We start from the raw sequence: 21933 nt of genomic DNA, 5'->3' as shown, positions 1-21933 counted from the left end.
GAGATGAAGAATAGAGGCGGAGGAGGCGTTGTCGTCGTGTCTTCCCTCTCGTCTGAAACCCCATACACCCACCACCGTGATAGCACGTGGATCTTGAACCCAATCATTGAAGCACCCGCAGAGCCCCACAGCCCAACTGCCCACCCTCCCTTCCCCCCCACCATTCAGAGTCACAGCGACAGGGGTACCCCAGTACAGATCATGGACATCTTCCTCCCCCCTGACGTGATGTTCCGTAGTTGTTGCTTGCCCCTCCAAGAGAACGGAGTTTGCCCCTCTCTCGCTCGACCTTTTGACAACACTCACGACGACAACAACGACCAGAAGAGCAAGTCTTCTTCCAAGGTTTCCAGTGCTTTGGATGAGGAAAACTTGAGCATTTCGTTTCATTCTTTTGAGGGATTATAGCCTGTACATTGTTGCGAATTGTTATAATCATTTGGAAAAAAAAAGAAAGGAAGAAAAAAAATGGCAGAGCCCAACTTGCAGGAGATTCACGATAACCTCGTGGCAATCGCCTTTGAGGCCGGCCGTATGATCACAGCCGCAAATCCAAACAACATCACAACCGGAACAAAGCTGAATTGTACGGGAGAGGGGGGTTGTCTCGGCCCATTCCTTTCTTTGATTCTCCTCTATACTACCCCTACCCCCCCCCCCCCCTTAACAAATCCCCTTGGAGTCTGGGGCTCATAAGCCCAGAAATTGAAAAACGCCATGCTCATCATTATCATCAACATCAGCTGACCCTAATTTATTTATTTCCTCTTCTTCAAAATTCTAGCCGTCGACATCGTGACCGAGACGGACCAGGCCGTCGAGCGCCTCGTCTCCAGCCGCCTCTCAACCCTGTACCCTTCTTACGCCTTCGTAGGCGAAGAGACCTACGTTGCCGGCGAGACCAAAGTCACCGCGGCTCCCACGTTCATCGTCGACCCCATCGATGGCACGACCAACTTCATCCACGGCTTCCCGCACGCCTGCATCTCCCTCGGCTTCGCCGTCGACAAGATCCCCTCGGTCGGCGTTGTGTATAATCCCTTTATAGACGTCCTGTACACCGCCGTTCGGGGCCAGGGCGCCTACGTGCAGCGCAACGCGGCGCTGGCTGCCAGAGGCCTGCTGAAGAGTGGCGCTGAGGGAGCTGAGAAGGTGCGTCTACCTGCGAGCGGAAGCGGAGATGGGAGCCAGGCCCCCGCGCTGGGGGACCTGTCGACCGCCCTGGTGGCCGTGGAGTGGGGGAGCTCCCGGGACGGCGACAACTATGACCTCAAGACGCGCGTCTTCAAGAAGCTGGCCGCGAGCAAGGAGTCGAGCGGCGCCATGGTGCACAGCCTGCGGAGTCTGGGATCGGCCGCACTGAACCTTTGTGCGGTGGCCGAGGGGAGCCTCGATCTGTACTGGGAGGGCGGGTGTTATGCCTGGGATGTGTGTGCCGGCTGGACGATCCTGAGGGAGGCCGGAGGCATCATGGCGAGTGGGAACCCTGGTGATTGGGACCCGGCTTTGGACGCGAGAGTGTACCTGGCAGTCAGGGGGGCACCCAAAGGTCAGCGGGAGATTGTCGAGGAGTTGTGGGGCGTCATCGGGGATGGGAAGATGGACTACAAGCATTAATTGGCGGACCTATCCACAGCATAAGCAATTATTGCCTGGCCAAGAGAAAACTTGCCCGAGGGAAGACAAGCCTCGGGGCGCGCCCATATTTATTGAGTCGAGTCCAGACACAAATGATAACCACACACAGAGGTAGACAAGAGACAGACAGACAGACAGCTTACCAATAGACTCCATTGATGAGACGGATATGTTTTGTACTGATGGCAGAGCAACTTCTCAGTCCTCCTCGAATTACGCGGATACGGCAATCAGTACACCGTGTCGTGCATGAGCCAATGGCACATAATAGGGCGCCCAAGGATTCCTAGGCTATTTGGTTAAACTCTCCATAGCCGTCTGCTAGTCGTGTTGGCTGCGTACCGTTGACGTCTGGGCACTCTGGCCTTGTGGCCACGTCCCATACTCTTGCTAGAAAGACGACATACAACCATCAGTCCACAGGGTTCCATTCTGAAAGAAGAGAGAGAGAGAGAGAGAGAGAGAGAGAGAGAGAGAGAGAGAGAGAGAGAGAGAGAGAGAGAGAGGCTGAGAGACATGTTCTTCTCAACTTACCCATTGACAGCGCTCACAAGCTTGTCCAGCTGCTCATCAGTGATGTCTTCCTCAGAGATGTCGCCAAGGTAAATCTTGACGGTGCAGGTTTCCTTGTGTGGCCGCGCGCCGAGGCGTTCTTGGAGCATGTCCAGGATTAAGCGGGCAGAGTCGCGGGTCAGCAGGCACGAGCGGTCTATGAAGATCTCAAGAGACCGCAGCCGGCCAGCAGGTGCAATGGCCTCCAGCACGGCCTCCAGGCGGGCCAAGAGTCGGTCTTGCGTGCCGGCGGTATCAGGAATGGTCGTCAGCCCCGTGCTCTCGTCGAGAGAGAGGATCTCGTTGGGGACGAGGTTCATCTTGAGCCTGGTCGCGAAGGCGAGGTGTGGTCCGACGCCGTCGATGCGCGTGTACAGATTCCTCTTGTCGCTGTCAGCATCAGGGCGGCCCTTGATGGTGAGGACAAACTCGGCGTGTTCGCACAGGGCCTCGAGGGCCTCTCCATAGACCCTTGTGTTCACGCGCAGGAGGGAGGTGAGGCCGCTGCCTGGAGAGGCCACGCCGGCCGCAGCGTTGGCCCTCTCGACCGCCGCCCTGAACTCGGGGTGCTGGATCATGGCCAGCTCGAAACGGGTGACCCCAAAGAACCTCATCAGCTGTTGTTTGGGCCCGTAGAAGCGGAGGGACTCGAGGGTGTGGATGGCATCCCGGTGGTCTGGACACATCCAGGTCGTTTGCAGCACCCGCGCGCACCGACCTTCCGAGGTCCACTGGCAGGGCTGCTTGTGGCTGGGCGTGACGTCGTACATGTGCCCGTAGACCAGGAAGCTGGCGAAGAGGTTGTCTGTGAGGTCTGCGATGAGGTCTGTGAAGAGGTGGTGCCAGATCTTGAGACGGACCTCAGTCGGGAGGTCCAGGAGGGAGATGTGGTGGTGGTGCTGCGCGCCTGCGCCTGTTGTCCATGCCGGATCACGAAGGCTCTTCGAGACTTCCTCATTCACCTCCTGCTGAGCAGCCCGTGAAATTGGTTTGGCGCCTCGGACCCTTTTCCAAGCCCAATCCCACAATGCCTTTCCTGGTCTTCTGGTCGCAGGAGACATCTCGCGAATGATCCGAGGCGTACTGCAGGTGTCTAATGCCGCTGCTGCCCCTGAAACTTGGCCGATTAATAGACACATGGACAACAAGAAAAAGAAAACAAAAACTGGTCATGTAAACTAGAAGGAGTTGGCGATAAAAAGGGACGTTGCAGGGAGCCAACGAGGAGATCTTCTGAATTTGTATGCTGGACTATGTTGTCGCGGTCTGGGACCACAAAGCACGATAGGGGCACGACGCGACCCGTGCACAAGATGCGCACCTGGCTGAGCAGTGTTGCCACATCCAGCAACTGGGGGCTGCAGCCGGTGACTCCGGCTGACGTGCATCACCGCAAACCTTCCTCGGCCAACGGGTGAAGTACAAAATTATGTACTCTAAAAGAAAAGAAGGAAAAGGGAAGCCCATTTCATGGAAGAAAATTCTCTTTCATGAATTACGAAAAAAGATAAGTGAGTCACTGTGGGTGAGAGAATAACAGAAATGGGTTGGCAAGTAAGAGAAAGTGAAATTGAGCTTGGGGTACCGAGGAAGAATGTCGCTTACATCACATATCGTATTTCGCGTTGCCTGTACAACTTTGAACTTCCACTCGTTAGTCCAATAGATAATCTCTCCAGGCTCGGATACTGCGAATTCATCGACACGTTTCCTGTTCTGCTGACCACCAGGCAGCCAGGGCAGAGCGTCGACAAGGTGGATGATGAGGCGTCTTGCGATAGTCTGAATGGAAAATGAGGCGCGCAACTTTGGACCTCTGCCACTGAGCCAACAGGCCAGAGCCTCTGCCTCGCCACTTTAGAGACCTCATGCAAGCTTCAGACAAGGTTTCACGACGGATTCGCCGACTGGACGTGGGATTTGCGGCTTTTTATACTATACATGGTACATCTGTAGATGATCCACTTCCGCTTCGAAGACAGACAGTCAGCAGCAATATAATTATATGATTAGCATCTTGTTGTGCTCGACGACCCCAGCCATACTCGACTGGACCCCCGCCCAGCTGGCGACAATGCAGGCGTGGAAGCAATACAGGGCAAAACTCGAGCGAGAAAGCGGGAGTACCCGTGCGGCGCCTCCTCTTTATATGATATTGAGGCCAACTCGATGGTATATTGCGTGCTCATGTATCGTGGGGTTTTGGTGATCAATCTGAGGCTAATTCGAGGGACCCCCACGAAGGAAGCCCTGAGGGTGGGTCGCGATCCGGGGAAGACAGGGTGGCACCGACATGGATGTTTTGAGCCGCATGTCTTGACCTTCGGAAGACTGGGTGGTGAAGTATTAGAGATTTTAGTTCCCGATTACTCAATTCACGCCTGAGGATGCAGAGAGCGTCATATTGTTGGGCGGCTGTTGGTGGTAGGTGCACCTCGCCAGCAGCCTGGGCCAGCTCTCCTTGTTTTGATCTTCTCCCCTGTTTGAGTTTGCGGACTATTTTCTCCCGACTTGCACTAGCAGGCCCTGGTGAGCTGCCATGCGCTCTGTGCCGATAACGGCGGTGGTATTGGAAACTCCAGCGTGCAAGGACACGGTGAAGCCTGCAGAGCGAGTCCTGCCCGGCCTCAGCATGGCACTAGTCGTTCTGATGGCCACTGTCGCCCGGAGATGTGCAGCATCCAGCCAGGGTCAGGTCGGATCCGAAAGAGGTCTGGAGCGCGTGCAGTCACACCGATGGCTGCATGTGGAGTGTATGCGCGCAACACAGTACAAGGACTATGCACGGCTACTAGAGGGGGCCAGCGGACTTTTGCTAACTGCCTGTGAGCGCCCAAGGAGTCAAAAACGCGGAAATCCTTCCTGATAAGGACTGTGACGAGGGTTTCGCCGATCAGGACCATCGCCAGGTGAAATGGATGATCCCACTCCGTATGGCAAGCCCTTATCTCTCACGCAGAGGGCCATTTGGCGACCGACCGACGGTACCAGTGTTGTCATGTACGACATGGGTCGAGTCGCCCCCATGTCCTTGAGCAAGCCTCGAGTGAGCTCAGTGTGCACCAACCCCCAGGGCGAAGGGCTATGGCAGCGGAACCGGGTGACAATGTGATCAAGACGACCAGTTGATGCCGAACCTGGGGAAGCCTTTTGTTTTGCCATGCCCCACAAGATCAACCTTGCCTCTCAGCCGATCATGCTCCATTGTAACGCATAGACTCTGGTCCAGAAGCGGGCCCACAGAGACATGAGCAACCCATCGATGGTTCTAGTTCCTCCCGATCGCAGATTCCAGGATGTCCCGCTGATGCAGGTATTCGTATCCTATGTTACAAAGCAGAGTTTGTGGCACGTATGAACAGGCGTCTTCTACAAGTACCACATGTGCAAAGTAGGACGCGACAGACGACTCACCCAAGGTCAGAGCTGGCAAGACTCAATCAGTGAACCAAGCACTGATTGACGAGCAAAATACCGAGGCCTGAGCCGCCAATGGGTTGAGGCTCAAAAATTGGAGGGGTTGGTTATGCAAGAAATGGGATGAGCAGGTTACATAGACTGAAAATTTCGTGGCCATGTTGCGAGCACGGACGGCGTGGAGGGGAGGAGGGGAAAGAGGAAGGAGGGGCACCAAGAGAGTCACCGCTCCTTCGCCTCAACTCATCTAGCCCTTCCTGCCTCTGTACCTTGGTTTGTTTCCTTCTCTCCTTCTCTCTCTCTCTCGTTTTAATTTTTTTCCCCCCATTTTTTCTGGGTCTTTTGGACATGACCGGTTCCAGCTGCCGAACCGATATCCGTGTGCCATCCGAGAGGTGATACGGACTCGTGACCAGGTACGCAGACGCTAGTCGAACATGCCCAAGACGATAGATCATGCTGGCTGCGGCTATGGGATTCTCATATGGCGGAATTATCAGACGACCGCATTATTGTAGACGGCAAAGGCTTGTTGTAATGCTGGTTGGCTGTTCTCGAGAAACGAAAAACATATGTTGGAACGTTGAAAAGTAAAAGAAGAACAGGGAAAGAAGGCAACATCCCGGGCCTGCGCGATGTTGCAAGCTGCAGTGGGATCGTCCGGGGCTTATACCCCCCCTGTCCCCTGTATGCAGATGTACTATGGTAGACAGACACCTTAAGCAGGGGTCGGGGTACTTTGAGACGGAAGTACCGCAATACATCGCACGCACTAAGGCCGTCTCTAGACAGGGGAATGAACGTCTCATCTGCAAACCCGCAGCCAGCCAATCTCGACCACTCGATATCGAGACCATCTTCACAAACGACACAAGTCTTCCACGACGATACCGAGTCTCACCGAGTTTCGATCTTATAGTCGTACCACTACAGCATGAGATGAAAGGCTTCATTGTACATCAGTCCCGTTGATTACAGAAACAAAATGCTCTAACATGAACCAGGTCCAACAAGGAATTTCTGTCTTCCTTCCTCAGTGATTTGTGTGCTACAACGTTGTACGCAAAGCTGCGACATTTCTATCGAGATGAATGTCATGTACTGTGGTACTTGTTCAAGCTGGATTCAGCGCTAAGACGGGTACGCTAGGGAATATACATCACCACCGTGGCGCGTGTGGTGCGCACGTTGAAGCTTCTTGGAAAGGTAGTGAGTATCCACTATCTGAAAGGTGCTACCACCAATATGTACCGTTTAAGGACCTTCCTCGGGATCAACACACGACTCAGATATATTTTACCCGCCTCTTCGTCCACCTCGTTCGTCCGTCCGTCTCCGTACGCATCGTCGACACCCTTCCTCTTCCTCCTCTACAGGCAATACCCCGTTGCGAGCGATTCTCATCTACTATTCCTCCTCCGTTGCTGGCCTCTACAATAATATCATTGTCTATCAAATACTTTGAATATAGTCTCTTCTCCTCTCCTTCTCCTTCTCGTTCGCTGTCTCCCTCAGACATATACACAAAATATTTGCTCGCCTGCACACGCCACGCACACACACACACGCAAATACGTGTGACACATCACGCTGCTCTGCGCGCCTGTAGCAGGAAAATCATTGAGAGCACGCCGGACTCTAAAACCAAGACACACTTCACTTTACACTTGCGCTTTGGTCCATTGTGACATTGTCGTGTGTTTCAAGTCGTAAGGCCAAGATTGTTTCATCACAGGCAATGAACCTAACGAGGCAGAGATCTATCCGAAACCCGGACGACTTTCCCACGCTGCAGCTCTTCCTGCTTGGTAAGCCCCCTCAATCCTTCCACCTGGCCCCTTTTCTGCCTTATCATCATCAACACAAGGAACAAGAAGATATTTTGCGTGCTGACTCTCTTCTCATCAGCCATCGTTCGCCTTGCAGAGCCTATCGCCCTCACCTCCGTCTTTCCCTATGCCTGGCAGCTCGTCAAGAGGTTCAAGGTTGGCAACGAGGAAGATGCATCCACCTACTCTGGCCTGCTCATCTCGTCCTTCGCCCTCGCGGAGGCCGTGATGGGCATGTACTGGGGTGGTGTCTCTGACCGCATCGGACGCAAACCGGTCCTCCTCTTCGGATGTGTTGGCACCATGATCAGCATGCTGGTTCTAGGTTTCGCCCCCAATATCTGGGTGGCTCTGTTGGGACGTATAGTGGGCGGGGCTCTGAATGGTAATATTGGTGTCATCCAGACCATGGTTGGCGAGCTCGTGAAGAAACCTGAACATGTGAGCACCCTATCTCCCGACATCAACCTGCCTCCTCGTCTACATCATGGAGACCTTCCTGCTGACCCTGCCTAGGAACGTAAGTTTATCCATCTCCTCACCGAACTCAACACCCCGCCGATGGGCCTCGAAGAGTATACTGATTTTCTTGGGGAGAAAAGCGTGTGCGTACTCCATTATGCCCTTTGTCTGGTCTGTGGGTACCATCGTGGGCCCTTGCATCGGAGGCACCTTCGCAGACCCTCATGAGACCTGGCCGAGCGTCTTCCCACGGGATTGTTTGTTTGACAGGTTTCCGTACCTCCTCCCAAACCTGATTTGCGCTGCACTGCTCTTGGTCAGCATCGTTGCCGGTTATGTATTGCTAGAAGAGACGCATTCAGACATCAACCCATGTGTTGTCCTCGAGGTCGACGCGTTCACGTCTGAGGAGACGCCGCTGAGAGAGACCTCTGATGCCATCAAGCGTCCTGCCGTCGACATCCGCGCTCCGGCTTACGGTACGTTCCGGAGCCAGAACACAGAGGCGGCAAACGTGTCTGAGGAACCGGAGAAACCCATCACGTACAACATTTTCTCCGACAAGCGGATCATGGCCCTTGTCATCAGTCTGTCTATTTATGTAAGTACTATCCGTGACTTTCCAAAACCTGGCTAAATACTCTGCGGCACCTGTCCCCGCCGTGCATCTTCCTCTCATCTGCCTCTCTGCAGCAGCGTCTCCCCATGTCAGGGAGAGAATCTTGGAGAAATGCATTTAGTAGATGTCGTTGGGATGACAGCTGCACAGTGGCAACTCAGGAGACGCAAATGGTCTCTCTCTTCGTACCCTATGCTAACTTGTTTCTTTCTTTCTTTCTCCTCGAAGGCTTACCACGCGATGTGCTACGATCATCTCCTACCCATTTTCCTGGAAGACGAGAGAGTGTCGCTGTCTGAGCTGGGCTCCCGCCTCGACTTTCTCTACTTTCCTGGCGGTCTGGGTCTTTCCATGAATGCCGTCGGGGTTATTATGGCCTTTAACGGTGTCATTGCACTTTTCATCCAGGCCATCATCTTCCCCATCGCCGCCGAAAAGATTGGAGTCTTCCGGCTGTTTGTCATTGTTACCGTTCTCCATCCCATCGCCTGTCTCTTGATGCCCTTCCTTATCTGGGTGCCCGAGTCTCTCCTTTATCCTACTCTCTATGTCTTCTTGGCCGTTCGGGATATTTTCTCCATCATTGTCTACCCGCTCCTCCTCATCCTCCTCAAGGAGGCGACGCCCAGCTCCGGCATGCTGGGCAAGGTCAATGGCTTCGCTGCCAGTGCTGGTGCGGCGTGCCGGATGATAGCCCCTCCTGTGGCAGGCTTCCTGTACACTGTCGGCAGCAGGGTGGACTGTACCGCGCTGGCGTGGTGGGGGAGCGCTCTTGTTGCAGTTGTTGGGTCTATTCAATGCTTTTCGGTCGAGCGTACCAAAGCCGTGGATCATCACTCGGGCGAAGTGCAGAGCCTAGTGTCGCAGGGAAAGATCCAGCAGCACACCGTAACTGTCACGGCTCTGGGTGTTGACGAAGAAGAGGAAGAAGACTAGGTACATCCAGCTGCAGCTGAAGGTGGGGCAGTGATGAGGACGGATAGAGTGTCACGCTGTGGTCAAAATGAGGTGGAAGTGCAGCTCATGTGCTTGATGACTTGACGAGACACGAGTATCGGAAAGAGATGGGAGAAGTCAAGTCATAAAGATGCACTAAAAAGGTATTATGAGGCGGTTCTTCCCTATTACTTTTACTCTTTTTCTTCTTTTGGACGGGTTTTGGAGTTCGGTTGGTAGCGTCAAGCGTTCAGATAGTCTCATTAGCACTGGTGTTTTGGTTTGTTTTCGGAAAAGGGAAAGGAAAAAGAAAAAAAAATTGAATGAAAGGTAGTTCTTGTTAAAGTAATTGATGGGATATAAAATCATAGCACGCACTTCTTTCAATTCTCCTCGTTGTGGTCCCGTTGAAGAAACAGAACAATTTGATGTACTCCATTTCGCATCAGAGGGAAAAGATAGCCGAGGGTTACAGCAGAGTGGTGCTGCAAAGCCCTAACCCTAACCCTGGTCAAGGAAGCATGCGACCAACGACGACTACTACCCGCCACGAGATTTCCTCGACAACATTTCATAATGGGGGCTGTTCGAATTAAAGGGAGAGAAAGTAGACTTATCGAAGGCATTGAATGTTTATTTCGTCCTCCACAATTACACCTTTTCCCTCCTCTTTTGGTTCCTGCATGTCACCCAGCTCAGCTCAAGCAGGCAGACTAGCGACAAGCTGGGCTGGGCCGGCGTAGAAATCGTCGCAGCCGATAGAAACCTTTCAGAAGGGAAATGCTGCCGTATTTAGCCCCGCCTCCAAAATTCTTGAACTTTTTTGTGTCAAAATCTCATTTCACACACCACAGCGATTCTCTCACATGAGGCCACCACCCAAGCAGCTGAAGACAAAGTTTACACAAGTCGCCAGGAAGACACACACTCATACACACACACGCACGCACTTTCGTATACTCACAAAGGTATAAAAAGGTTTCAAGGGCTGGCAGATTTGGAAAGACTATTACGCGGGCCTGCGCAGTTCCGCTTCAGAACGTTGAATTCTGGGGACATTGAGGGCGAGAGAGAGAGTGTGTGAGAGAGGGCAAGAAGTTTGGGGACAGTGAAAGACAGCATCATACTTCCAACAAACAACCTGAGGCATTTGCCCACCAGAGAGAGGAGGAGAGAGAGAGGATGGCGTCGAAACTAGAACAACTCACCGACAAGATGGAGACCTCTCTCCAGGTCTCAGAGAACGCCTCCTCCTCTTCTTCTTCCAGCTCCACTACCGCCACAACAACATCGAAATCAGAACAACCCTCCTCAAATCCACAAAATAGCAGCAATACAACTACCACAGACAGCCAACCACGGGCCCAGATGGGTCCAACACGCCCACCCGCACCCATGGCACCCCTCCCGCCCCAAATCGCCCGCAACAAGGGCCGGACTGCCGAAGAGATCCTCAAGGAACTGAACTCGTCGCCCTTGTTCATGACGGAGCTCGAGGAGGACAACGAGCAGCTGCAGGCCCTCGAGGCCCTGGCGTACGAGGGATCGCCCATGGAGAACGCCACCGACTTCAAGCGCAGCGGCAACGAGGCCTTTGGCGAGAAGCGCTGGGCCGACGCCGTCGAGTTCTACGGCCGCGGCGTGTCCATCATGCTGCAGGAGGAGGCGCGGCGCAAAAAGGGCACCCCGCCCCCCGAGCAGTACCCGCAGGGCAACGACGAGGACGAGGTGGAGAGGCAAAGAGCCATGATCGGCACGCTGTACTCGAACCGCGCCGCCTGCCACCTCGAGCTCAAGAACTACCGCAGCTGCTACCTCGACTGCCGCAACGCCCTGCAGTACAACGACCGCAACCTCAAGGCCTGGTACCGCTCCGCCCGCGCCCTGCTGGCCGCCGGCAGGATAGAAGAGGCCGACGACGCCTGCGCCGGCGGCCTGTCCGTCGACCGCGACAACGGCCCGCTGCAGGAGATTGAGAAGGAGATCACCGCCAAGAAGGAGGCCCTCGCCAAGAAGCTCGCCGAGGAGCAGCGCCGCAAGGCCGAGGCCGCCGCCCACGAGATGACCCTGGCTAGGGTGCTGCGGGAGCGCAACATCACGGTGCGCAAGTCGGCGCGGCCGCCTGAGATGGGCGACGCCAGGGTGCAGGTCATCGAGGCCGGCGAGGCCGGCGGCGAGCAGGGCCGTCAGGGGGAGCTCGTCCTGACGTTCCCCACCGTCTTGCTGTACCCGCTGCATTACGAGAGCGACTTTATCAAGGCCTTTAGCGAGAGGGAGACCCTCATGCAGCACTTTGGCTATGTCTTCCCGCTGCCCTGGGACCGCGAGGGCGAGTACAAGGCCGGCGGCGTCGAGTGCTTCATCGAGACCGTCACGGGGGGCTTGATGAGGGTCGGCAAGAAGGTCGAGCTGCGGTCCGCCTTGGCTACGGACAGCGTCGAGGTGGTGGACGGCGTCGTCAGGATCTATGTGGTGCCCAAGCCCAAGGCAGAGGGCTGGGTGAAGGAATTCAAGGCGACCAAGGCAAAGGAGAAGAAGGCGTTGGAGAGCAAGTAAGATGGTATACTTGGCCAAGGGCCACACCACAAACTGGTGCCCCGTTTACAGAGTTCTCAAGAACAACAGCCTTGTCTTCACCCCACTGTTGATCGGCTAGATAGCGCAAAGAAGAAGAGAAAAAAAAGACTCACTATTCCCCCCCTCCCTCCAGCCCATTACGTGGGCCCTTGAAGTGAAGACCAGTATCTATCTACTTGGACACCTGACAAGAAAAATCCTAGGATCCAGTGCCAAAATGAACCCCAAACAAACAATGATGAATAATAATAATATGATTCCACCCCCCCCCCCCCAAAAAAAACGCACTATTCTCCTTCCTTCCTTCCTTTCTTTCTTTCTCTTCCCTTTCTCACTCTCCGTTTCACATCTTCCAACCCAGTCCTTGAAGGTATCGAGTTTCATACATACATTTTCCCATATCCCACCCCAAGACAAAAAGGATGTCAGAAGATCAAAACCCAGAACGCCGTGTGTAACGCGCACTACGAGGAGTGTGCCATGAGAATAGACTATGCAGGCCCATCGGAGAGAGACTACTTTGTGCGTGGTCTTACATCGAGGTTGCCCTGCGCCGCTTGCTTCTATGTCCACCCGCTGTGCCTGAAAGGGGCGACATTGACATCGTCTCGGGTCCACAGCCGCGTGAGAGCCATTCATTGGCAACAGCGAACCCGTCTTGCACCCGTCGGTTCTCCTTGCGCCCATCCACGGTGCCCTGATGAGTATACTTGTGCTCCCGCACACTCAAATTCATGAGCAAGAATGCAGCATTCTTATCCACGCCGCTCGTGGTCGGTTCCTGGGCCACGTTCTGGCGACATGCAGACCCACGCGACACGGACCTGTCGGTCATCACAGTCATTGTAGGGCTGCTCTTGTGGCTGTCGCGGTCGTACTCATTGTGTTCCGCCTCAAAATCAGCCCCACGGCGCTTGATGTTGACGTTCATGGGGGGCATGTTGCGCTGCGAGAAGTCGCTCTTCGAAAACGGGTGTGGCCGGTGGGAGAATCTGGGGCCCTGTTGCTGCTGGTGCTGGTGCTCGAGGCGCTGACTGTGGCCGAAACTAGGGACCGCGCTCAGGATGGGGTTGGGACCCCTATCTGCGGCGCAAGGATAGTCATGAGGCTGATTGAGATTGCTCCCGCAGGCGCCAGAATGGAAGGCGCTCGTGGGGTGCTGAGTCCCGAGGTGGGCGTGGGACGGGTAAGAAGGATGAGAGTGAGGGTAGGCGACAGGCCAATCATTGCTAGTACCGCTGGACCCTGGTGGGGAGAGCGGTAGACAGGGCATACCACGATTCGAGATATGGTGCGGAGCTGGCGTCACGGGGCCGGCTTGCAGTTCAGACTCGGCGTCCGTGCCGTATGAGCTGTCAGGACCGCGCTTCGTCCTCATCCACACGTCGGAGCCAAGACACTCGCGCTCGCGGTCGTACTCATGCGGCGACGGAAACTGTGGCAGGGCGCGACGGGTAAGGCGAGGGCTAGGAATACTGGTTGGGCTGGGCAGCGCCGGGGCCAGGCTGTAGTGGTTGTGCATCTGTTGACGGTGCAGATGCTGTGGCAGATGGTTGTTGCTGGCAACGCTGACTGCATTGGCGTACATGCGACGGAAGAGATCGGCCTCGCGGGCCGACTCCTCAATAACGGACGGATCGATGACCATGCGACCAAAGTCGGGCCCATCAGGCGAGACACACTGGGAGGGGAAATCGGGACCGAAAATGGGAATCAGAGCGCCGGCGATTGGGGCGCAGAAAGTCGCACAGACGGCTTTGGCGCAGCTGAAGGGCATCCAATATCCTGGCAAGCAGAAGTCAGAGAAGATTGTGTCGGTGGTAGAGAGCGGGGTGGGTGACAGGTCATGGCTTGCGTACCTTGAGCCATGATGGAGCCTCCGGTGATGCTGTGCGTGATATTGCGGAGGCCGGGATTCATGTTCAGCATCTTGGCTGGCTGGGTCTGCCTTTCAATTAGCGGACAAAGCTCAATGCCACACCACTCACAGAGGCAGAGGAGAGAAAGGAAGAGAGACATGGAGAATAGATAACGAATAGACGAAACATACCTTGGAGTATTTGCAACACTTGAAGAACGGGGTCATGCGGACGAGGCCGACATTGTAATCCCACATGACGGTATAATCATTCTCATCACCTGGGACTTTGAAGATGTATTGAAGTACTGTACACCATGGTAAGTTTCGAGCCCAAGGCAGACAGGGTGATCAGCAGCGCCAGCACATACCTTCGAAGCCATCGCGGCCTGTCTTGTCGTAAAAGTCCTTCTTGCCGCTATTGTAGGGAATGTGTCGACAGTATTCTTGAATCTCTCCGAAGGGATAAATCTGGTACTGCTTGATCTCTCGGAGCGACGGCTCGTCCAGAGCCTCGAAGGGTGGGAAGTTGACCTGTCCCTTAGTCTTGGACTTGACGAAGCCGCCAGAGTCCCTGATCACCTTGCGGTGCTTTGAAGACATGAAGTGTCGTTCATACATCAGGTTAGGATACTGGGGCGGGAACGAGACGAAGGACGACGACAGGGCTGCAGCACCCGGTCGATATCGAGGTGACTGTGCCGGCGACCCAGGGGCCGCCGGATTAAGAAGTGAGGCCACTGACAACATAGCGGTGAGGCCGGGTGGGGATGTCTCGAAGGGGACAGAGACGATTTGCACGAGAGGCTGGAGAGGTTGGGAACTGATCCTGGAAGGCCAGACTCCCGACTTTGAGAGGACGGTACTGGTGATAAGAGCTTAGACAACGCTTGCAAACGAATGAGAGGATGCAAGGCAAGAAGAGTCAGGTCTGACAGGCCCGGATGGGGGAGGGGCAGACCAAGTCGCCTTTGAAATAGGCAAACAGCCAGAGTGACCACAGATCCGTGCTGGCCCACCCAGACCAACGCGCCCAAGAACTCACCAGCCAAGTGTCGTATCGCGGTGAGTGCGGACAAGGAACCACGACCTTTCCTTTCTTCTTTACTTGAGACCGACTATGCAATCATCTGCAAGTCCAGCTGTCGCTGCTGCTCGCAGGAGCGGCCAAGTCGGCGATGATCTCGGGCTTGGTTCTTTGTCCTGGATGTCTTGGAATCGAGCCTCTGAGCGAAGAGATGTGGGCTCACAAGGCCCACCGCTCTTTCTTGGAGGTCGAGTTGGAAGCCACAAAGTGAGTACTGATCGGAGTGTGCGATAAAGGAAGGACCCAGGTGCTGGTCAATGAACTAGGAGACAAATGAGATTTGTGGTGGCGGACGTGAGCTGAATACCCAGCGAGGGGATCGTGGTCGAGGGCTGCTATCCACTTTGCCTATCCTGAAGCATTACTTCGCCATCAGCAGGTCAAGCCGGCCGGAAAGATCAAACGGCTCTGTGACTGGTCACAACAGAACGAACTACTTCCCGATCTAACAGTACACCCCTCTCGACGGCGACAGTCACTCCCACCTCCAGCCGTTGGCAACAGAGGGACAAGTCCACTCAGTGTCAGATCAGAGCTATGGGAGGAGAAGGCTGGGGGTGTGCGTATGTGTGCATGTGTGTGTGTGTGTGTGTGTGTGTGTGTGTGTGTGTGTGTGTGTGTTTTGGTGACGGGTGATGGTGGGTGGCTGTGTGTGTGTGTGTGTGTGTGTGTGTACGTGTGTAGTCGACGTACACACTGGGCGGCTAACCAGGTCGCGGACCTCTCTCTCTCTCTCTCTCTCTCTCTCTCTCTCTCTCTCTCTACTCTGTCTGTCTCTCTGCCTGTCCCTGTACACGCCGTTTGCAAACGGGAGAAATGCGGAGGTATCAGCAGCATCAGATTCGAGGCAGCAGGGTTTCAACGGATCTCACCAGGCTGGGCACTGGCCCGAAAGGGCGAACACAGGCGACTGCATGACGCAGCATGTGTGTGTGCCTGGGGGGAAACAAAATCAGCTTGATCGCGGTTTGACCAGCCAAACATGTTGTTGGCTTGTTTAGAAAAAGTACAAGGGGGAAGACTTTGACAGAGGCCAACCTGACGGGAAGCTGCAGGACGTGCCGGCTACTCACCAGACTAGCCGGTCTCCTCAGAAGGGTGCAACAAAGAATTTCTGACCAGAGGCCCAGATATCCTGGAAAGCTACTCTTGCTTGACTCGACACACGTGGCCGCTCTGCCCGCGACAGAACGGAGATGAGAGGACACGCCGAACCAAACATCTGCCTAGGTCCGGCTCGACAGCGTTTGCATCTGCGCAGGGCGAAGGCGCTCCCCTTTCTCTTCTGCGCATGCTTCTCTGCAGATGATGGGAGGTATTCAGTGACCTGGTCCCTTGGCCGTTCAAGCTCTCGCTCTCGGCCTGACCGTCAAGTCACGAAGACGACGATAGCGACGACAGCCACTAGCCTTCCCCCTCCTGCCTCCAATCCTCTGTCGACTGTAGGCTCTGTGCATACCCGCCGCACTCACCGGTTCAGGCATCCAATGTGGGCCGCAGCTCCTCTCCATCAGCTCCAGTTTCTCGTGAGAGAAGTATTCTGCCGCCTTTCCAGAAGGTGGCAAAGGATTGGGAATGTGCACCGTTGCCGATGGACGACACCCAGATGGCGGAGATGCTGGCTGCCACGCCGGCCTACCAGGTCATGTTCCCCCCACGAGCTGGACCTGTACAAGCGCATTCAAGTTGTCCGAGAGGCGACACAGAGCTTGTGCCCTTGTGGAGCCGTCAAGTCAGTCTCTCCCGTGCTCTGTTCTTAACGGCGGCCTGGCAGTGCAGGTCTTCTCCCTCCCCCCTTCTCTCTCCCTCCCTTATGCCCGTGCACTGTCGACATCGCCCCATTTACCTCAAGGACCAACGATGTCAGAGATTGTGGTCCATCGATTTCAATGAGGCTCTCAAGGAGGCAGGGACCCGCTCCCGTATCGCAAGGTCCACGCACCTTGCTCACCGAAGACCACTAGCACAGGAGCCTCAAAATTTCCTCGAGAAACCAGTGGGGCAGCTTCTGGATGGCACGGCATCTGTAAGCCGGCATTTCTGGCCAGTAGCAGGCCGAGCTGGTGAAGACCCTGCCGACCGTCTTCCCCAGGACAAGACGTTGGGGTGCGCGGGTGCGGCCCAGAACGCAAAGACCTGGTACACAGTGGCCGAATTGAGAACCCCAAGATTGGACGACAGCACCTCGAGTCGACATGTACCCTAGAACAACCCACAGCACCACGGCCTCCCAGCCGTCGCAGCCGCCTTCAGTGCTGCAGGCTGCCGTACCTGATAAGAGGCATGTTTCCCAAAACGTGAAGGACAACACGGACAGTGCTTGCTGCCGAGCGGGAGCTGTGAAATGAGAGGCTCACGCTCTGGAGTGGCTTCTGGAGCACAGACCGTGCCGTAGATGTGACATGTTGTTTCTGGCAGAGCGATGACCAGCCATGTCAGCCAGATCCACGCTCTCAGCCAATCTCCCGCGGCGACGAATTGACCGAATTTCATAGACATTTCGATGCACATACGCCCACCGTCTGTCATTGCGAGGGAGGCAAGGCGACCTAGTCTTCGATGAAGAAATCCCCTACCTCCATCCCCCCAAGCCCCGGGCAGACCTCTCAACCAGCACGAGATGGTCTCGAAACAGCCACAGCTTGGGCCAGCAGAGTGTAGTGCAATGACACGCTGCTGTGCCGCGCTGCCTCAAACTCGACGGGTCACATTTGGCAAGGAAAGATGTCTCTCCTGCCGGAAGCTGAGATGTGGTCCGAGCACATCCGCTATCCGCACGCACCCCACGGCCTGAGCAAATGATTTGACGATGGAGTCGAGCTGGCGGCAGACATAAGCTTAATTATCTCGTCCCCTTCGAGCATAACAACCTCTTGAGGTGCAGCGCTGAAGACATCATACTAGGGAGTCCCGTCAGACACACCCGCCTGGTTTCATATGATTTGTGCTTCCCACAGAGGTGGCACAACAGGTTGTTGACAGGCAGGGATAGGGGAGAGAGACTTCCTCTTGCTCTGGAGGAGTATGAACATGTGCGCTGTAGTACCCGGTGTGGACTTAGACGGCTGTGGGCGCTCGATCAGGGATTTCTCCCCCTCCCTCTGCTTTCGTGCTCGCGCAGGCGTTGCAGGCGTCGCACGGCAGCTATGATATGCAGTAGCAGGAGCACAACTGTCCACGCACCTGTGAAACTGCGTCCCTACTCGTATTGTACTGTACAAGCTGTAAGCGCGGCGAAGAAGAGGAGAGGGAAACTAGAACAGAAAGAGAAAAAAAAGAAAAGGCGTCATCGGCTGGGATGAAGCAAGTAATGCGCGGCGCTGCACACAGCGCTGAGGAGTACGCGGAGATCCGCATCAAGTAGACTTGACTGGTCAGATTGAGAGTCGTAGGACAAGATTGATGAGGCTACCGCGCCTACATCGATTGAGAAATCCCGTCATATTGGACTGATTCTTGCGACAGAGCAGGCGAAACAAAGGAAGATGAAGAAGAATGGGGGACGGGGGAGGACAGAACAGTATGTCAGTGAAGACTGACTTGACTGGCCAGGTGTGCAACGGTCAGAGGAGCATGTAAATGAACTCCAGGTACAGAGGAGGACGCTATGGTCGTCTGCAGGCCAGAGGTTGAGCAATGTGGAGGTCATCATGAACAACGTCATGAGCGAGTATCTGTAGAAGGCGACGGCGAGGGCTAGTCACCTACAAACGGAAAGCTGTGTCCAAAGAGGGAAGGAAGCTGTCGTCTCACTCCTTACCAAAGCAAGTGCCATCGTGTCAACGCCACATCCCTGGCTTGGCCCCGTAGGTGTCGAAATAAATCCTTGCACGAGAATGCCGTGCTATGCTACTTATAGTACAGCGCTATACTGCACTAGAAGTCGTGGTACTAATACCATAGTGTGTAGTAGTTTGGTGACTGCCGTTCTGTTCTGTAGGTGGGGGCAGAGCTTTTGGGGGGAGAATGGCTCTGCTTCAGGGGGTCGACCTTCCCCATCTTCTAGGCCTACGTCAAAGTCCCGGGCCCTGAATGACCTACCTAACCATCACTACTAGCCTGCTCGTACATGTAACACACGGGAAGCACACGGGGAAGACCTTCCCCTCATCCAGCCGGCGCTTGGGCTCAGTGCCAGACAGCCAACGACTTCTTCCAAATGTGCTTTGGACTACATAGCACAACAATTCTCCATCCGTACTTAGTGACGTCGCGCAGCCTGAAAGCTGTCCGCGCCGCCTGCACAACGACTGCAACGTCATCCTTGTCGTCCCTGTCCTTGGACAAGGTGAGAGGAGGGGATGCAGAGAAAGAGAAAGGGGGCACGCCAGAGGCAACACACAAAGCACTGCGAGACATGCTTGGACAGCCGAGGCGGAAGACACACAACCTTCAGTTGTGTCGCCGGAGAATTCTCCATGACTACTACCTGCCACAGGACCATGTGCATGCCGCTCAGCAACACACTTGCATCCTTGCAAGGCCAACCGGAACCAGGCCTGCTGGGAACGCAACGTGCAAGGCCAGTCGGACACGGCAGCGTGCCACGCCATGGCCCCTCCATTTCCATGCGACGATGGTGGGCTCAAGGTCATCTATCTATCCGTCGTTGCTAAACATGTACACCCTCAAAAGAAGCAAGAAATGGAGGCAGGGTGAGGTAAAGTGGCAGCAGTGGTGGCCAATGGAAGACTGAAGAGCCTAAGGTAGCGATCCTGTGCACCCGACCCAAAACACGATACCGATGACAAGGTTGTGGACATTTGGTTCAACGGCGTTCAATTTTACAAAGAAGCTCGATATACAGCCGCATAACTTGATAACCCTCATGTTGCAGAGGAGGCTACTATAGGTGGCCTACGGAAGCGTTGCTGGTGTCACTATCAGAAAATGAAAGAAAAAAGAAAGGCGGGAAAACGATTCAATTCTCAGAAGCCATGCTTGACGTCGTACCAGTCCTCAAGTTGCTATTCGGAAACGAGGACGTCCTTCTGGGGTCTGATGGCAGCCTGAGGAGCAACATAGTCGAAATGACCTAGCAATGCCAGAAGGCCGACATCTTGCGGTCCCTGTGGCACCTGACCTGTATTGCTAATGAGGTTGTGCGGGAAACCAATATCAAAGTCATATGCCTTCTCGATCTCCTCGACATCCTTCCGGCCCAGCTCGAGGCCCAGGGCCTCGACATTGGCCTTCAGGTGCTCAACCTTACGACCGCCGATGATGGGAAACAGATAGGGTGTCTGACAAGGAACAAGGGATTCTCAGCTCTTGACACACACAACATCCTTTTTTTTTTCTTTTTCTTTCTTGCGATATGAGTTTTGGATAGTGACTTACCTTCTGCATAGCATAGGCCAGTGCGACGCTGGTGATGGGCACTCCACGGCGCTGAGCAACTCGGTGCAGGACAGCAGATACCTGCTCCTCCCGGCCGGTGAGCAGATGCGGAGGCGCATTGCGGCCACCCTCCTCTTTCACCGCGCCCGGGACTCGAAAGCTGCCACCACCGAGGACGCCAAAGGCCTGGATGGCCATGCCCTCCTCCTTACACATGGGGATGATCTCACGCTCGAGATCGCGTTGCTGTGCCGAGAATCGACCCTGGTAGAGGGAGAACGGGCGCAGGCCGTGCTGGCGGGCGTAGGCATTGCATTTCACGACAAACCACGCGGGGCTGTCGCTGATTCCAAGGTACAGGACCTTTCCCTGGGCTACCAGGTGGTTGAGAGACTGCATCAACTCGGGGACGGAGGTGGCAAAGTCGTAGGCGTGGACGTAATACTGTATTCGCAAGTCGGTCAGTCTCCAAACACCCAGTGCCTAGCTGATGGGAAACGGAGCATGACTTCACGCGGTGTGAATCATGCTTACAATATCGACATAGTCTGTCTGAAGGTTCTCCAGACTCTTGGTGATGCAATTATGCATGGCTTTCGTTCCGGTACCACCAAAATTGCTGGCCTGCACCGGCTCGCCCATGAGCGGGTTCATGGTATATTTGGTCCCGATCACCATCTCGGCACGGCGTCCTGTTTTGTTCATCCACTCCCCAATCCACTGCTCAGACTGGCCGCCCTGGTAGGCATTGGCCGTGTCGATAAAGTTGCCGCCCAGGTCGTAAAAGGCATCGAGGAGATCGAACGTCGCCTCCTTGGTACATTCCCCCATTATGACCTGCCATGCCGTGCCAAAACCTGCAGCATTGTTGTCAGTGAGGAATTATTAATAAATTGGGGTCTTTGTGTACTGCTGGGGTCTTGTCAACACCACGTACTCATGCCTCCCAGAGCAAAGGGGCTGACACGGACGCTCGCAGAGGGCGCAAGAAGACGGTGCCTGCCAAGCAGGCTCTTGGGGACAGGTGGTCCTTGGAAAGCCATGTCGACTATTTTAGAGGGGTGGGTGGGGATGGGTTGAGATCAAAGGATTATAGGATATACAAGTCACTTCTGGCCTAGAACATGGGATTTGAAAACGTTCAACACAATGCACATGGACAATTTCTGGGGGCAGGCTTGATATGAGGACCGACGGCACTGAAGAGATGGATGCCATATTGATTGTGAGGAAAATGAGAAATCACGATGTCTTATATCTTGTCTTGGGGACAGTGAAGAGTCAAGAATTCCAGGCGTGTTTGAAGATGCTCTCTTTGTTAAGTCCGGTAACAGCCGGAGCCGGTTGGTCTCGCACCTTTTCCGGCTTCCGGACAGGCTTCGGCCGGGGGCCGCTCTACACCGAATTGTAAGCAAGTTGCCAGTCTCCGCCCTTGCAGATGGGTTAATTACCTTCTGATTTGGTTGCTTGTGACTAGAGTGGTAATGACTACTCACTTTGATAGTGTTGCGATGGTTTGTCAGACTGCGAAAGGTCTTTGGGGTCAGCCCGTCAAGGATTACTTCACATGTACGATTTGTCCGACGAAGTCCGCGTCGCCGTCCTAGAAGTCGTGTGG

The 21933-nt window shown here is 54.8% G+C and overlaps 6 protein-coding genes across 6 annotated transcripts; 3 read left to right on the top strand and 3 right to left on the bottom strand.

The window, feature by feature from the left end:
* Positions 1 to 468: 468 nt before the first annotated feature.
* M406DRAFT_345147 (inositol monophosphatase) lies at positions 469 to 1805 on the top strand (the record flags this gene model as incomplete). Its single annotated transcript, XM_040922043.1, has 2 exons — positions 469 to 586; positions 785 to 1805. 2 exons carry the CDS (start codon positions 469 to 471, stop codon positions 1615 to 1617), a joined length of 951 nt encoding a protein of 316 aa, XP_040777735.1. The 3' UTR covers positions 1618 to 1805.
* A 63-nt stretch (positions 1806 to 1868) lies between these two features.
* M406DRAFT_350246 (uncharacterized protein) lies at positions 1869 to 3344 on the bottom strand (the record flags this gene model as incomplete). The annotated part of the gene is made up of 4 exons (XM_040922534.1): positions 2909 to 3344; positions 2173 to 2866; positions 1981 to 2028; positions 1869 to 1929 (listed from the first exon to the last, which is right to left on the bottom strand). The coding sequence occupies exons 1-4, from the start codon at positions 3327 to 3329 to the stop codon at positions 1869 to 1871; spliced, it is 1224 nt and encodes a 407-aa protein (XP_040777734.1). The 5' UTR covers positions 3330 to 3344.
* Positions 3345 to 7345: 4001 nt separating this feature from the next.
* Positions 7346 to 9838, top strand: M406DRAFT_345146 (MFS general substrate transporter; the record flags this gene model as incomplete). The annotated part of the gene is made up of 6 exons (XM_040922042.1): positions 7346 to 7415; positions 7516 to 7877; positions 7953 to 7956; positions 8039 to 8499; positions 8746 to 9342; positions 9385 to 9838. The coding sequence occupies 6 exons, from the start codon at positions 7346 to 7348 to the stop codon at positions 9451 to 9453; spliced, it is 1563 nt and encodes a 520-aa protein (XP_040777733.1). The 3' UTR covers positions 9454 to 9838.
* A 1007-nt stretch (positions 9839 to 10845) lies between these two features.
* Positions 10846 to 11976, top strand: M406DRAFT_25944 (uncharacterized protein; the record flags this gene model as incomplete). Its single annotated transcript, XM_040917294.1, has 1 exon — positions 10846 to 11976. A coding segment is annotated over one exon (1131 nt), but the record flags the coding sequence as incomplete, so codon positions are not given.
* A 586-nt stretch (positions 11977 to 12562) lies between these two features.
* Positions 12563 to 14638, bottom strand: M406DRAFT_327890 (uncharacterized protein; the record flags this gene model as incomplete). Its single annotated transcript, XM_040920263.1, has 4 exons — positions 12563 to 13815; positions 13890 to 13974; positions 14081 to 14196; positions 14260 to 14638. 4 exons carry the CDS (start codon positions 14636 to 14638, stop codon positions 12563 to 12565), a joined length of 1833 nt encoding a protein of 610 aa, XP_040777731.1.
* Positions 14639 to 19942: 5304 nt separating this feature from the next.
* Positions 19943 to 21358, bottom strand: M406DRAFT_254919 (norsolorinic acid reductase; the record flags this gene model as incomplete). Its single annotated transcript, XM_040916995.1, has 4 exons — positions 19943 to 20218; positions 20316 to 20759; positions 20850 to 21172; positions 21253 to 21358. 4 exons carry the CDS (start codon positions 21356 to 21358, stop codon positions 19943 to 19945), a joined length of 1149 nt encoding a protein of 382 aa, XP_040777730.1.
* Positions 21359 to 21933: the final 575 nt, after the last annotated feature.

The sequence above is a fragment of the Cryphonectria parasitica genome, assembly GCF_011745365.1.
Source record: "Cryphonectria parasitica EP155 unplaced genomic scaffold M406scaffold_3, whole genome shotgun sequence".
Classification (NCBI taxonomy): Eukaryota; Fungi; Ascomycota; class Sordariomycetes; order Diaporthales; family Cryphonectriaceae; genus Cryphonectria; species Cryphonectria parasitica.
The sequence above is the reverse complement of the archived record's forward strand: the minus strand, read 5'-3'. Positions and strand labels throughout refer to the sequence as shown.